General features: G+C 43.0%; 1 protein-coding gene across 1 annotated transcript; it reads right to left on the reverse strand.

Moving 5' to 3' along the window:
- Window positions 1-1,522: 1,522 nt before the first annotated feature.
- Window positions 1,523-16,291, reverse strand: LOC136442014 (LIM/homeobox protein Awh-like). Its single transcript, XM_066438605.1, has 7 exons — window positions 15,996-16,291; window positions 14,243-14,424; window positions 10,724-10,947; window positions 8,152-8,249; window positions 7,791-7,877; window positions 6,852-6,924; window positions 1,523-2,147 (listed from the first exon to the last, which is right to left on the reverse strand). The coding sequence occupies exons 1-7, from the start codon at window positions 16,140-16,142 to the stop codon at window positions 2,068-2,070; spliced, it is 891 nt and encodes a 296-aa protein (XP_066294702.1). The 5' UTR covers window positions 16,143-16,291; the 3' UTR covers window positions 1,523-2,067.
- Window positions 16,292-16,910: the final 619 nt, after the last annotated feature.

Genomic DNA, 16,910 nt, shown 5'->3' on the forward strand with positions numbered 1-16,910 from the left:
AAAATACTCATTAGTATACTTCTGTAATTGCCACTCAAAAAGCAGTTTATATAATATGATGCTCTACGCGATGAGTTATTCACCTCTCTAAATTCAAGTACTTCAGATTTTAAGACACTTAATGCAACAGATATTTAAATGCAACAGCTCATACAGTGTTAAAATAAGCAAATATGTAAAAGATTGTTTTGTTATTAGAAAAAATAATGTTACTCAAAATTAGCCCAACTTGAATCATATAAAACCTAATTGATAGTGATTTTGTTGTAGTGAATAGTTTCATTCCATACTTATGTCTTATTTTATGTTTACTGTTGTTGGCATACTTTGTACCTGCTACAATAGTCGCGCAATATAATAAGCACTCTCTGCCTTATACCTTTGGCTTGTATGTATGATGATAAAAGCGGCAGAGAAATATTCGCGTGCTCGCCTGGATCATTAGGGTCTGATTGTTCCCGAATATTCTGCTTTCTTTACTCTACAAATCATCTCACGTCACTCTGTCTCCGCTCAACAGCGGAAAAATCCAGGAAAACAGTATCGCAATAAAACATCTTAATGATCGTCCATAATCGGCCTTTAATTAATGTCTAGCTGCAGATAGGACGAATCCGACTGTTGTCTGAGTTTCCGGGACGATTCGTCTGATGAAGGATCGACGTGGAACGATTAAACCGTTTCATCGCAGACGACCCGGATTAGACCGGAGATTTCTGGATATCCGGCCATTTAGGGCTGGAAGTCTCGTCATAATTAGACGGGCTGTGTTCTCGTACTGAGAGACTGGGTTCTACAGTACATGGGTTCACGCTAGGGCCGGGTCGATACGGTAAAAGGTAGATATATGTATTCCACTTCTATCTGTACCAACACTTCACTGTTCCCTATGTATCAGATAGTTTGCACTCAAGTCGATAATGTGTGTCAATCCTTGTGTCATTGTTCACGCTAAATGATGTACAATCGTGTGGTGCATTATTGATATATAGCTAAATTTCTTTTCTACAACCTATCACAAGTTTTTTTTTTTCAAAACAGACATATATACAAACAAACAAACAGACCGATTGGAATTTCTCAACTTTATGACTGTCATCGAATGATCATATAGAGAAATACGCTACACTGAGTCTTGTTCTAATGTAATGCAACTAGAGAACCGTGTTGTTCCCAATGTCCAAGTTTACTTTACTACTATAAATAAATAAGACTTTACTATAAATAAGATGTACATAACAGACAATATATCATCTACTTTTCTAACTTTCCATGTAGTCAAATATACGGTTAGATATGTCATAAACAGAATATTTCAAGTGAATATCAGAACGACGACTGATATAACATTTCTTGGATCGGCGGAAAGAAGGGTCCTTTTTTTAGATATTCAACCGTCAATCTCTGGACCTTATGCACTCTCACATTAACACACGTTAATCAGAATATTGTGCGCACATCTACTGATATCTTATAAACACAATATCACATCGGCACCAAATATTGACACTACGATAAGAACATAATGATATACAACCGAGTGAGTATTCTGTCGCTGGTATAATACTTTGGGCAAACAGACCTCTCTGCACTTTTGATCTGTTAATATGCTGTGTGATGTATGTGATGTATGTGATGACCCGTGGGTGGGGTGTCGCGCCACCTGCCCGCTCGGTACAGCTAACAACGTTTGTTTTTCGGCTTTGGGGTTCGCCCCGTAATTGAGCGATGGGTATGACGGGGCATGCACACTTACGCCGGGCTAACTCCGCATGTCCACAGAGGGATTTACAACGGGAAATACACATGCTCTTTTCTCCAAACAACGAAACACATACAAGTAAAATGTTTGAACTCTATTCAGTAGGCCGCAATCCTCTACTTTTATAGTATTATTTTGTTTTTCAACACACATTAACAATATACCGCTGAAATAAATACTGATCTTTATGATATACAAGAACGTTTAACAGTTTTTAATCTTTAGACGGATACAATCGTGTCTGAGAAGAATGTCTTGAGATATTGGCACATGTCTTGCACAGCAGACTGGAACCGGAAGTGACGTCACGCACAAGAGGTGGCTTGCAGACCGCCCTGTACACATGCGCAGTAGATTTGTCCGCATTTGATACAGCACTTTCTACCTGCAAAACAAAAAAGAATAAAATGTATGTCGATAATTCATAGCCCTTTCTCTTAGAGACAACTACCCCTTTTACTTATTGCAGTTTTTCTACGGGGATTCTATTTCTTTTTTCACCAAATGCAAAGTTTTTCGAAAGACGACACGGACAAGATACACAGTCATACTAACGAACCCAGCACCAGCTATTCGTGAAAAACAGGTAGGAACAAAAGATAGTACGTCAAACAACCACCCAACCAATCAGCCGGTAGATAGAAAGGTAGGGTGGCTTCCCACGGTTTTCCACTTGAATGCCTCTTTAAGACCATATTCTTCTCTTGTCAAAACTGGATGTACATATCAACATGAGTGCCCTATTTTCCCTAAATGATGTCAACACAACAGATATTCTCTCAAGTGTTCTTGTTTTTTTTTTAAACGCGACATAGTTTCAAAACGATGGAACACATCTCCCATAAATATTAAATGGCGCGTAAATTACTGACAAGTGGCAACAATTCAGCAAGATTAGTGTAACGACTTATTGTGCTAAGGACCGGTCATTAGTAGAACTAGATGCTCCTGAGCGGTGGGAACCGGGCCCTTGTGTAGGGAGAAGTGCTCGGAGCGCATGGCTTATTGACAGAATAACGTTTTTGAGAAGGCTCCCAAATAACCTCTCTCTCGTGAAGTGTCGGACCACACACTTGTTCGGAGCGTCAGTGCCGAAGTGGACTGTTGGCATCACGTATTACTCTTTCTGAAAAGGGGGGTGATTTTGTTAAGTTGCTATTTAGTGTCAACTGGGTCTATGAAACGGCAGTCTTGTCTTGACGTTGCAGATGTGCGGAAGAAATCCTACATTAAATTTTGTCAACTTATAAACCAAAAACATTTCTGAAAATAGCAGGTGAATTAGGATTTTCGGGGCTTACAGTTTGAAGCAAAGAGCTTCATTTCGTCATATAGAACCGCCTGTAACAAGTACAAATTTTGGTCCGCCAGTAGACTAACGTTACTAATTTTTTTGGGTCAGCTACTGAGTTCGCATGGAGTGCCCTGACCTCCTGTGAGTATTTTCCGCACATAAGATTATTGTATTGTGTCTTATCATTTCGTCCCCGGAACAGAAATTACTCGTCCTGTTTTAGATAGAGTTACAGATGTATTAAACCCCAAAACGCCAGTCGTGTAAGATCGACTCTCAGCCTTTCTGACCCACCACTGTTTCCTTACTATTTGGGTTAAGAGGAGGATTGGTGCCGTAGAAAGAGAAGTGACAGTTGACACTAAGTAAATCATCATCATGATGTTACACACACTTGAAGAGGAAGAAAATGGCGGCATCGGTAAATCAACATTGAAGACACATATATGAAATGGCCAGCAAAGGCTGAAGATAACTAGAAAGGCCGTCATTTGCCCCTGAGCAAATACAGCATGTTTAGCCATACTCCTCCCCATGCAAGAAGTGGGTTGTCCCAAAATAACCCCTGGGCAAATCGAAATATTAACTGCATGTAGGAAGGCAACATTTGCGAGAGCATCATACTTTGCCAATCTCCCTCCCGATGCATAAATTGACTGTTCCAAAATCACCCGTGCAAAACAATTCTTTCTACAAGTTCTGCGAGACACCAAGAGCTTCTTACTGCAATGGCTCGCGTGTTTACCCGCAACATGACCTCAGGTAACCTGAAAAGAACACATGTTCTTTGGCCAGCAGCAAATGGAACGCCCGGAACCTTAGATAGAACATGGATTCTAAGATAGAACATGGAACGGGGACAGCACTTTTGACCCGTTTTTGGTCTGAAAATGGGTCCAAAAGTACCCAAAACGAAACATTTTGAAGTGATGTACACCAGAAATGTGATTGTAGTCTTGTAGGGACATGTTCAAGGCACCCTTGTAGCGAATTTCAGGTCATTTGCTTGTAATACCAGGGCACAGGAGCCAAAAATATAAAAATTGCCTAAAAATGCCCCAAAAAACCTCCATAAAAATGATTTTAAGGCCTGTTTCAAAGCAATTTTAAAATCACCTGAGGGTATTTGCCTTCTTTACCTCCTTGTCAAATTTCAGGTCGGTTGATTAAAAAATGGCGGAGTTGAATCGATTTGAAGATTTGGCAGGAGGAGAAGAAGAACATGCACAAAAACAATATGTTGAGCCATACTAGGTATGGCTAAACATAAATAGAAGATGGAAATCAATAAAATAGACCGATCCTGTCGAACACCATATCGAACGAATAGAAGACCAATAGAACCCCCTGTTCTATTCAGTCCACCTCCGTCAAAAACAGCGTTGGCGGGGCAGAAATGGCACGTGTAAAGCAGGGTACGTATATCTGGGATAGGTTTTCCACTGTATTGGTTGAATGCATGCTCAGAATAAAAACGAATCTAAAAAGAAAATAGGTCGGGCACTCAAGGGGAGGAAGCTTGTTCCACATGCTGACTACTACAAAGTCCGCTAGCGCAGAGTTTCGTCTCTTCAGTTACTGGTGTCTGAAACTGGTTAACTTGAATGTGAACAGGGAAGTAAAAGAATGCATTTTAATTTTTAGTTACTAGATACCATGCAGCTGTTATGCATGCAGTCAACACAGTGGGAACCCTGTCACAGATATACGAACCCTGTTTTACACGTGCATCGGCTGCTTGTCAGAAATTGGGCGCTGATGCCCACCTACAAGGGAAAGCTATGCGGCGCATACCGCTTTAACATTGCCCGAAAACATTACGCTCTCACCGCAACTACACCTACCCCCTCCTTAAACAACTCAACCTGGTGGATACAGCCTTCAACAAAGAAAACATAGCATTCTTATTTGGCCCGCTCTGAAAGGGTTTCAGTGCCACAAAAGCTAAACCGAAGTCAGTGGCATTATTTTCAACCTAGCCGCGGCGGCCATGTTTGGTCCGTCAAACCCTGTTTTTGACGGAGGTGTTCGAAATCGAACAGGGGGCGTGGCTTTGGGATCGGTCTATTGTACAACTTTGCTTTTGATATTTCAAAAAGATAAGTACGCTTTTCAACCAGTGATGATTGTTTCGCAAAAGTACACATCGTCTATTTCACTCCTCACCCTTACGACACTACATGTGAAACTAATCAGCCGGCTATTCTGCGTTTGCCGGTTCGAACCCGGTACAGCGCCATGCAAATCGAGTGCAAATGTGCGTGTGTATTTGTTAATTTGTCTCGAATTAAACGGCGTTTGAAGTCTGGTCTCCCCCGGCGTCGCGTGGTTGAGACGCGGGAATCTAATTTCTCTAACGATCGACAATTAAATTTCAACCGCCTCTTCTCTACCGAAAACGTTTGTGAATCGAACTGCGGCGCGCTGCCGTTATGAATGTTAAAGACATGAAGCGATGCACGGATGATCAGTTTAGTCAGTCCGCGGGGATACAGACGGTGATGAGGATGCGCCGTGGCGCGGACTGAGGGGGATTCAGCCTAATGAAGTGATTAGAATTTGGCGGACATGCAAACAATCGGGTTAAGTCAACAGGAGTCTGCCCCCGGGACCCTCCGTGCAGGGGTGTCGCCCGCCGTGAGATGACTAACGGTGCCCGGATGAACGCAGCTCAGAAATCACCGACCGTTCTCTCCGACCGGGATGAATTGGAACGGCGGAAATCTAACAATCAAATAGCCTGGGAAATCAGATGTAACTGTTGTGCCTACCAGTGCAGTCAAATTCGTCGTACAGTTTTTTTTGCCGTTCGAGTTTCAGCGAGACTCAAAAGTTTAGAACTAACCGTGGACAAAGATCTACAGCAACCGTTTTCGCCACAAGTTAGATGGATTTTGTACGTCGAATCCAAGGCGGTAATGTTACTAAAACGCCATCAATTCATTGTCCACAATATGTATCATTCTTATTCACATATCCTTGTGTTTTCCTGACCAGATAAAATACTACGGACATGGTTTGAGATTTCTAAAATGTATATAATCTTTTTTCAAAACAATGAGAAATTTGAAAGGTGTAAATTCTAAATATTACCGAATGTGTCCCAGAAGTCAAATATACTAAAAAGCAACTACATGAAACAAGAATTGGATGGGTAATAGCACGACGCCGTAAGATCTCGAGAAACACGTTAAAAATGAACGCAAGTTCACACTTATGGCCCTGCCTCCGAAAACAACCCCGGCCATGCTGCACGAAGCAGCGTATGACGCAGTAAATGGGAGACGTCATTGGAAGGAACGCTCCAGAAATGGACCAGAACAAAGCGGAACGTTTTGTGAGCGGAAGTTAACAAAGAGAGGTCGGCGATATACGCCAGCACAATTATGATGTCGTCTCAGTGACACTTGCAAAGTGCAGGAGGTGACAACATTAAGTAGTTATAGTGGCATGACGACAGCAGGAAAACTGTTTTCGGCGACATTTCAACCTCCATTAGCCACGAAAATTCTTTCACTTTTGCACATTGGTTACAGGGTTTTCGGTAGTATTAAACAGGGTGGTTTGGTGCCTTTACATCATGTCTGACGTACGGACACATGTGTAACTGTGTGACTGACTCTTATGACGACTCTTATTTACATATTTGGAGATTGGAGAACTACAAAATCTCTACCTGCGCCTGTATAAGAGTCAGTGCAGATGCACAGTCTTTATACATAATCTTTTGTTGCTGTTAAAGTGTGGCGCTACTCTAAAAGAAGAAGGATAAGAAGATTAGATGGAAGGTCGTACCTGGAGAGAGAGATTTGCTTCCGGTGAGGTTGCCGTATTTTTTCTGTCTCGCGCGAGAATTCTGGAACCACACCTGCAAGGAATGACAGAAGAAATATTAATAGGATGCCTAAACGTACATCACCGGGGTACGGACAGGGACGGCAGTGTTAGTGTGGGTGTTGCCCCAGGGCCAAGGGCAGAATTTGTGATACAAATTGGACTGCAAACAGTTATTGTATACGCCGTCTTATAAAGCAGTGTCAGCGAAGGCATGTTTAGCACCAAGGGTAGGTGCCGCAGTGTTAGTGTGTAAATGTTCAGCACCAAGGACAGGGACGGCAGTGATAGTGTGGGTGTTGCCCCAGGGCCAAGGGCAGAATTTGTGACACAAATTCGACTGCAAATCGTTATTGTATACGCTGTCTTATAAATTAAAGCAGTGTTAGCGAAGGCATGTCTAGCACCAAGGGCAGGTGCAGCAAAGTTAGTGTGTAAATGTTCAGCACCAAGGACAGGGACAGCAGTGTAAGCGAAGGCATGTTCAGCATCAAGGACAGGGACAACAGTTTTAGTGCGGGCATGTTCAGCACCAAGGACAGGGACAGCAGTGTTAGTGCGGGCATGTTCAGCACCAAGGACAGGGACAGCAGTGTTAGTGTGGGCATGTTCAGCATCAAGGACAGGGACAACAGTTTTAGTGCGGGCATGTTCAACACCAAGGACAGGGACGGCAGTGTTAGCGAAGGCATATTCAGCTCGAGAGACAGGGACAGCAGTGTTAGTGTGGGCATGTTCAGCACCAAGGACAGGGACAGCAATGTTAGTGTGGGCATGTTCAGCACTAAGGACAGGGACAGCAGTGTTAGTGTGGGCATCTTCAGCACCAGTTACACACTCTATGTCCAGAAACTGGACTGTAAACCGTTATTGAATACGCTAATTCCAAAGAAACAGTACCTGAGTCACCCGTTTGCTGAGTCCCGTGATCTGTGCGATCCGCTCTAGGTCCTGTCCGTCTGGGTTACTGTCGATGTTGAAGTTTGCCTGGAAACACAAAGAATATTCCTGTTTCTTCAAATGTAGATTCTCCAGTCTAGAACGCCATCAATACATGAAAGCTCGTCAAGAGTCGAGAGATGTTTCACATAATCTTTTTTTGTAATAGTGAAAATGTATTTACTCATACACCAATGCACCGGTATACATTTTAACACGCACATTCTTACAGTGCATTTGTATACGGTTGGCAGCACTACTGCTAGGTTCTTGTCAAAACTCCTCACACCTATTCTTATGGTATTTGTTAGTTTAGGCGCACCTGCAACACCCGCAACTGTTCCTCTGTGAAGGTAGTGCGCACGCGCTTGGGACGGTGCCCCCCTGAGCCGCTCTCCCCGCTGTAGAGTGAGTCACAGTCTGAAAAAGAACAAATTATTTAGTAAAAAGGAAAGTGATCTCGATCCAGTTTTAGCTTACTGAAAAGACTGAAAAGCTATTCTTCCACAGGTCCTAATAGAGAAGACAGACGCCATGTACAGTATTTACAGGTTCATTTGTACCGGGGAAATTTCCATAGCTCTTTTCGACAAGCACAATGAACATTGGACCACGGCTTAACGTCCAGTCCTAAGGACTGCGACCCTTTACAGCGTGCATGTCGGGTGAGCGACACAGCCGGGATCGAACTTGTGGCTTCTAGTTCCAGAGGCAAGATCACCAACCACTGGACTACGCCCGTACCGTTATGAAAGGAGAGTGATCTCGACACAGTTTTAGCTCACTGAAGAGCTAGTAAAGGCTCGGTCACAAACATCGTACATTCTTTATAGAGACTACGACACACGGCAAGGCTAAACGACAACCTTCTCCGACACAAGACAGCTGTATTTGTACGACATATCCACAATTGTCGCAAGAATGTCCTCGTTTTGTTGTCAGCAACCTGGACTCTAACTATTCCCTAACTATATGTTTGTAATGCAATAGTCATCTTCACAGAGATATTTTCACACCAATTATTTCAAACTCTTCTTTGTAAATATGATTTTCTCGTAGCCACAGCAATTCCTTTTCACAAAATTGAGTCATGCTAAAATCTATGACGGAGAAAGATAACAATTGTTACTAGTCCTTACAAAAGTTAAGTTAGGCAACTTGGAGAAAATTATATAGATTAGTTGACGTGCTTGATTCCTGAGGAACTTCTACTGAATTCATGATTGAAATTGTGTCTAAAAACGGAGGTAAAAGCCTTGGTACAAAGCACAGCTAACTCTTCGCCCGTGTGAAGTGTGTGACTGTGCTGGAAGAACTGCTAACTTGTTCCAAACTGTGATTACTTCCAAACGCGCGCTCTCTCCACGTAAGAAGCCATCGACTTGCCTCTAGGCCGCCCGTTTGCGCAGCTGCATACCGTCGGAGAATGTTTCTTCATTAAATCTGTCCGTGCTAAATGCAAGTCATGAAAGGGCGGCGGGCGATTCGGTATTTTGGTATTATCCACCAAATCCATTGCGCTAATCCTTGTTTCAGCACAGCCTTATCCGCGCGCCCATCAGGCCTGACCGATGCGTTCCGTACATGTGGTTGAAAGCGGCCTGCGGTTTAATTCTGACATCTCCGTGGGGCCGGCGGGGTATTAAAATGCTATTTTGCCACTTGAGGTTCGATTTATATGCAACAGTATCCCATTAAGCACGACGATTTCAACCCATCGGAGCTTTAGTGGCCATTTTTTCTCCTCTCGCAAACTCGATTTCAAGCAGACGATTTGCACAATCTGTGTTCAGTTTTTGAGCGCGTCGATTGCCGACCGTTTATACCGCTGAAGAACTTTTAGCCAGATAAGTGCGCCGAGGTTGTTGATCGTTTGGAAACCCACTGCGCAACAACCAAATGACTACTTTACGTCCATTAACTGTCCCACTAAGCCGACCGAGAGATTATTTCCTAGCAGAAAAACGGAGCTGTTTCTACTGCAAATGGCTCTCTCCGGGAGAGTGCTCGTTCAGTGCCGCTAAGGGCGGGTTATTGTTGTTGGTTAAACTTGACCCGACTGGATATTCGGGATGTCTGCTACTCTAGGTACGTAACATGTTATACCTGTTAACTCTGGCTCTATTCCTGGAGAGGTGCGGGCAAAGGCTTATAAAGATACAAGTCAGCAGTTTTACTTTCAATAAATCCTTATCTTAATTATAGTTGGGAGGAAACATGGGTCTAAGAAAAGCATGAGAACAGAGCTACACGTATGAAATAAGTTTTAAGTGTGTGTGTGTGTGTGTGTGTGTGCGTGTGTGTGTGTGCGTGTGTGTGTGTGTGTGTGCGTGTGTGTGTGTGTGTGCGTGTGTGCGCGTGTGTGTATGTCTTTGTGTATGTATGTATGTATGTGTTTGTTTTTTGTGTTTTGTGTGTGTGTGTGTTTTGTGTGTGTGTGTGTGCGTGCGTGTGTGTTTGTGTGCTTGCGTGTGTGTGTTCTTGCGTGTGTGTGCGTGCGTGCGTGTGTGTGCGCGTGTGTGTGTGTGTGTGTGTGCGTTTGCGTGCGTGCGTGCGTGTGTCTGAGTGTGCGTATGTTTAATTTGTGTGTTTGTGTACCAATAGTGTTTGACATTGGCAGGGTAAATTTGAGTACCCTTTTAAGTCGACCCAATCACGAAATCAGTCATGGTGCTCGTTCCACAAAAGTGATACTAACAAATGAGGTATCATTTGAAAGGAAAAATATACAAGCATTCCGGTAATATTACACCTTATGCTAATCATTATAAAACAAGGCACATATAAGGTGTGTGCAAGAGGTGTTTGAATTTGTGGATGTGCATGGGAGTGAGGTCGGAGACAAGTTGTCATAACAGAAATGGACAAGAATTCACGAACGAGTTATTCAATACCTGATCCATTTCCGCTTCCGGCCGCCGCGTCCATGGCCTCTAGATAGTGGGTCTTGCACAGAACCTTCCCGTCATGCAGCGCAAACTCCTCCCCTGTGGACAGTTGTCGTTTGCAGGCGTCACAGGCGAAGCAGGCGAGATGGTACACGTTACTTTTGGCGCGCCGGACCCAGTCGTTCGACTGGATGTTCCGACAACATTTTGCACACTTGGTGCCAAATTGTCTGAAAGAAAAATACAGTTAACTTGTTAAGGTGCAAAAAATACATGTATGTGCAAAGAGGCTCAATGTTCAAATAAAGAATGCCGAAATAGGCCTTGAAACTGAGCTCACATGGATCTAAATTTTGAACGCCACGGTAAAGAGATTTCGTTTGTAATACAACATGGTTCTTGAAAGTATCCTAGTCGTCACTGTTACGTCAGTGCCGGATTTTAGTACACTGGTGGGTTAGATTTGATGTGGTGTTGAAACAAATAAAGAAATACGACCGGAAAGTCCGATAATTCCTCAGTTCACTCAGAGGTGACAACAACGGTTCAACTTCTTGATTACTCTGAGACGTGAAGAGGGTTTTATTCGTGGCAAGTCTCAGTCGACCTGTCGACTTCAAACACAGTACAACCAAGAGGGACGACATCGCCCCGGCTGTGAGCGCCACAGCACCCTCTGAAGACCAATCATCACCGTCATTCCAAGTTAGAAATGACAAGCGGGGGAGAAACTTTGCAGTCATAAAATATTGCGCGGGATTTAGAGCTCCTTAACCCCTGGAACTACAAGTACATTTTAATCCCCACAAATGGCGCCATTTTGAAAATCCTAGCTATGGTAGAGGTGGACATTACAGAGGAGGGGGGACTCAAAATAGCTTGGCTGTTGTAAAAGATTTAAAAGTCTGGGCCAAAGAGCTCTCTTCAAGCATAATCGTGCCATACATCAAGACTTAGTCTATATGAAGTCGTTGAGAGCACGGTTTCTTCCTTCCCCTTCATGTGGCGATATCGGGCGTGTGAAAAATGTAGTGCGCACTAAACGGCTGCCAGGGAAATATATGTCTGCGATTAACACGTAAGCAAAACTTAAGCTGGCAACACTGACAAAGAGGAAATGGGTTACAAGTGCTGCAGCAAACGACCTATTTAATGTAGGCTGCTAGAAAGGGTTGTTTTCTTTATACGGTATTTTCTTAATGAATACCAATAAAAACAAATAGTTAACAAGACACTGTCGGCTTTTGTGCCAACAGCATGGAAATACCATGTTACCCGATGTTAACGTTAATAACGTTAATGTACATGGTACAAATTTACAATGAATGATATTCTAAATGGTTATGTTTCCTTTGGTATTAGATCATTGTGACGCGTCGCCAAGGACAGTGACAGCAGTGTTAGTGTGAGCTTTGTTCAGCTGATTAACACTGCTGTCCCTGTCCTCGGTGCTGAAAGCCATCCTCACTAACATTGCAGCCCCTGTCCTTGGTGCTGAACATGCCCACACTAACACTGCTGTCCCTGTCCTTCGTGCTGAACATGCCCACACTAACACTGCTGTCCCTGTCCTTGGTGCTCACCACGCCCACACTAACATTGCTGTCCCTGTCCTAATGTCCTCACTTACAACTCATTTTCATTTTTCTAAACGAATAGTATCTGTGCTATTTTGTGGTTTATTAGATAAAGCGATACTGAGTGCTGAGTATAACCACACAAGCTATGTTGGACAACTAGCGGACCCTCCTACCTGTCCGGCTCTTGGAGTCGTCTATTTTGCCGTGGCATCCACAAAAACTGTTGTACACTTATCAACCCAGCACGATCTGTGGTGATGTTGGTAGTGTTTGTGTAGTGTTTATTTGCTGCTTCTCATAGGATGTGAAAATGCGCGACAACCTTGAGTGCCTTACGACGTAAGCAGATAGTCTGTAGGGTAGGCTTGGCAAGCGATGTCTTAGTAAATGACCTTTTTCTGTCACTATACCACTGCCCAATACTGTACCAAACGTGCAAATAGCTGGGTGTTCACAATGATGTAGCTGAAGTGTATGCCAAAGGTTTCCGGCCACTTAAAAATTTCCAATGATGTGCAGTCCTTAAAACAGTTGCAATCATCGATACGTGTTCCTTGGTTTCGAACGGTCTGGTAGATGGTGGATATTTAGTCTCATGTCATACGTTTGATTTCATATCTCCATTTTATCAATGCCACAGATTACTCCCATGTGTTGAATAGTGTCTGTATTAAGAAGAAAACAAATAGGTAAACCTCATAGCCTCATATGATTTCAAACGCCCTTCCGTTCACAGACCACCTTATCCAAGAGACATGCAGTGACCCCATCTAATACACAGCTCATGTCTGTTGTCCCGAAAGACGACTATAAAAGCGGAGGACAGTAAATAAACCTGCCCGGGTATCTCTGTAACACCGAGCCGATGGGAGGTTAGGGAGCCATGCGGGAAAACAGACACAGGTCCGGGACTTGTACTTAATCGTGGTATAATCCTCCAATCGGCGCAAACGCGATAACTATAGAGATAACGCGAGAAAGGAAGATACTTAGACTGACGACTGGACCTTAGAGAGAGACAGGAACAACCCACGTCACCTAGTGGTAACCTTTTCCAGGAGTATGTCAACAAGCACAGAGGCTGTGTGTAGGTGTATTGTGTATCTTTCTCGAAATGATGATAAAGGAAGCCATATACAGCTAGGGTTTTCAGGTGTTGACCCTCTCCTATTTCACTCATCATACGTCCAAAATCATCCCAGATTTCATATACTCGTAGCAACTTGCGTTTTGGACTGAATTATGTGTAATGAATATGACAGTACTGTGAGAGCAAAAATACGACAGCATTGAAAACTCGGAGATCCAACTTTTGACTAGATGTTGTGATATAGGAACAGTTGATAGTAACCCTCCGGTATGTGCACCTGTATGGTTGTCTTTATACCGACTGACTCTACATCAAGAGAGTGCGCAGACGCCCTAGCTGCTGGGGGGGAAAAGTAACAGCTGCTTGGTCGCAGAATATGTTTTTTATGACGTTTTTTTTAAAGAGAATGGTGATATGAAACAAGCGATGTCAGCTTGGGAGGAACAAGTATAGTCTACTGGTTTTCTCACTTGTACTTCATAACAATTACCGAAACGGATTTTCGTGATGCCAGATTGGGCAGCAAGGTTTCTTCACTTTGGCTAGTGTACATGTAGAGTTTGTCTCATCATAGTCAAATTTCCCGTCTCAATTTAGATGCAATGATACGTGCTACTGTACATCTTGTACTATTGATAGTGCCTGGAAATAGCTTTTTTATTACTGTCAAAGTCTGACTAATGTTAGAATTGTGTGTTGTCATAAAAATTGTATTGAAATACTACAACGAAGTCCAAAAGTATAAAACAGCGTCTGGACCAACTAACGTTGAGGTACAATGATACACCACAATCTCAGTCTGCTGTTGACATAAACAGCCAAACAACTGTCAGGTGTAGCGGGAAATGTCGTCACCTGATATAATCGGCCTTGCAGTAGACGTCGGCCTCGCGGGTGTAGCAGGTGGTGTGCCTGCCCAGCGGAGTCTGGCACACCGAGCACCGCAGACACTTGACGTGCCACTGCCGCTCCCCCACCTTCAGCAGGAACTTGTCCTGGATAGGACCGCCGCACCCCGTGCACAACTCACTGTCCATCTGGAGAAATGGAAGAAAAAAGTCAACAGACATTACCCAATTGTCGCCACACAGGGGCAACGTGTAGGCAAAGTGTAGACTACGTCGATGAGGGTTAGACATCCTGGTAATAAGATTGGATAAAATTTTGAAACAGTCAGACGGTTCAGACAGCATCCGCTATCTTTCGTCAGTGACTAAAGAAAAGCGTAGACTAAGACCAACCCGTGAACATAAGAGCATGAGTAAGACATAGTATTACTAAGATTTACCGAGTTCTACGCAGCACATAACTGTACAAAATTTGTCGGTTTACGCCGATGATTTGTACATGTGTTTAGCACTGACGAATTATTACATGGCTAAAATAGTTCAAAAGCTGTGCGTATTTTGTCATAGCTATATCGCCTTTATGTTACATCATCTCAATGAACACCAACAGACGCAAACGTGAAGAAACAGAGCCTTCACTTAATACTTTTGTCGATTGCAAGGAAAACAGACACAAAGTACAAGTAAGAAGCTATATTCCACAGCATGATACCAAATTTCTGTGGAAAATAACAAAAGGGTTTCTCACATGATGAAGTTTTCATTATATGCCCTGACATGTGTTATTTTCATTCATTCAATCGGTGCCAAGAAGAGCTTCTGCATTGGTTCACCGACTGTTCTCTTTTTAGAAAGACGTTAGTTTTGTAACTCTTAACACTTTACTGCAATTTATTCTCAAAATAATCAAAATAAAATGTTTTACCATGCGAGGTGACCTGTATGATTTCCCTTTCTGTGTTTTCTTAAAAGTAAGAAGACACAGAGAAAAGGAACAGTCGTGAACTTCCCTTCATTCACGAGCTTATTTTACTAAACTACTACATTTGCCTACAATATCGTGTCTTTCAAAGTACTAAAGTAAGCCTCATGACCCGATGATTTTAGAATAGAAAATGAACAAAATTTCTCATACACAATACTAAGAGTTAAGGAAAACAAGAAGACCAACAAGGATAAAAAACAATTAGGAACCATTTTGCAAGAAAGAAAATAGTTTGACAAATTTGATCAGAAATATTATTTTCATCAACATTCTTGTTACCGAAATGATCCAGAAATAACTACATTTACACAGTCTGACTTCATAAAAGTCTGCATGATTGGAAACGTTTAATTTTATCAAAAAGTGCAATACAAATAACAATGGGGCACGAGGAAAGCTACAATTTCGACAGAAAGAATCTAACACAAGATTTAATTTCATTATCCTTAGAAAGTCATCTAAAATAGGGAGACTGACGAAATATTTCCATATCAAAACTGCTCATTTCAAAGATGATACACCAAAAATTCATACTGAAATGGTAATTTTTCCTCCTTTTCCGGCAACATTTTCTATAAAAAGGTTTCGTTCATAGCTGCTAGCCAAGATTCACCTGTACACGGTTCGGTAGATCGAGTTATCATGAAGGAGCAAGTGTAGTCCTCAAGGTGCGACCAACGAGACACAGGAGGGGAATTATATGGGCTATAGCTGTACTCACGTGTGACATAATTGCTAACCTTATAGGACAACAACAACAACAAACAGCACCTACCTCCGCGTGTTCAGACATGCTCCTGTCGTGTTGTCTGTGTCCGGTACCTGCTCCCGTTCCTGGCACACACAGTGACAGGGCTTCCCAGTTCGGCGGAGACGAAAACGTTCTGAACAGGGGCGAAACAGTCGTCCCGAAGCCTGACATTCCCAAAATGTTCGTCGGCGTTGCCTCGCGCCCAGAATTATGCGGGATGGTCGCGACCAATTAGAGGGGCAATTGCCGGTCCAATCAGAGGCGGAGACTGGGATAACGGCCACCTGACGTTCAGGCGTCTCCCTGGATTTGCTGTGAATGACGTTTGGCTCAGCTGTCAATCACTTTTCTGTCATTTTTTTCCTGTGATGATGTAGGCACTAAACCTCCTTCTTTTCGTATTTACTGATTTATTCAGATTTAGTTACTTTACGGGCTACAAAAACTTAAAACTTGAAAGAACTAATGACACGAGATATGAGTATAGTCAATTGCGAGGATTAGAATTTGCGATTAAAAGGGAAAATAAAAAGCTTCAGAAGTGGCTGCCATAAAGAATAGAACCATGCGTCTGTAGTCTAATTTTGAATGACAACGTCAAGTAAGCTTATAGACAGAGCTGACGCGTGCTAAAGTTACAGGTGTACCAGTGTGGCCCCGGGATACGTACTGGACTAGCAGGTGTCAGGTCTTTATATTACAGTAGACTAGGGTGCGGTGGGGGTTGGGGGGCGGTGGTGCTGTAGTCTGAATCGTTCTTGTTTGTCAACTTGTGAACATATTGTTACAAAAGCTATCGAAACTGTATCGTGCCAACGAGCATATCCCAGAATGTTTCGTGATCAGTGGTACGAATGTCTTTCGCTTGTGCTGCATTTCTTATACATTCCAGTAGATGGCGCTAGCTGAGTTGACCTTACCTTACACATAAGGTCCTCC

Source organism: Branchiostoma lanceolatum, chromosome 9 (genome assembly GCF_035083965.1).
Source record: "Branchiostoma lanceolatum isolate klBraLanc5 chromosome 9, klBraLanc5.hap2, whole genome shotgun sequence".
In the NCBI taxonomy this organism is placed as follows: Eukaryota; Metazoa; Chordata; class Leptocardii; order Amphioxiformes; family Branchiostomatidae; genus Branchiostoma; species Branchiostoma lanceolatum.

What these genes read in the sequence shown, in the direction of transcription:
- LOC136442014 (XM_066438605.1), bottom strand. Translation starts at nt 16,142, where the DNA reads ATGTCAGGCTTCGGGACGACTGTTTCGCCCCTGTTCAGAACGTTTTCG. An exon ending in GCATGTCTGAACACGCGGAG is followed by an intron (nt 14,425 to 15,995) that starts GTAGGTGCTGTT and finishes CCATTTCTCCAG; the next exon opens with ATGGACAGTGAGTTGTGCAC. An exon ending in CGGAAGCGGAAATGGATCAG is followed by an intron (nt 8,250 to 10,723) that starts GTATTGAATAAC and finishes GTTCTTTTTCAG; the next exon opens with ACTGTGACTCACTCTACAGC.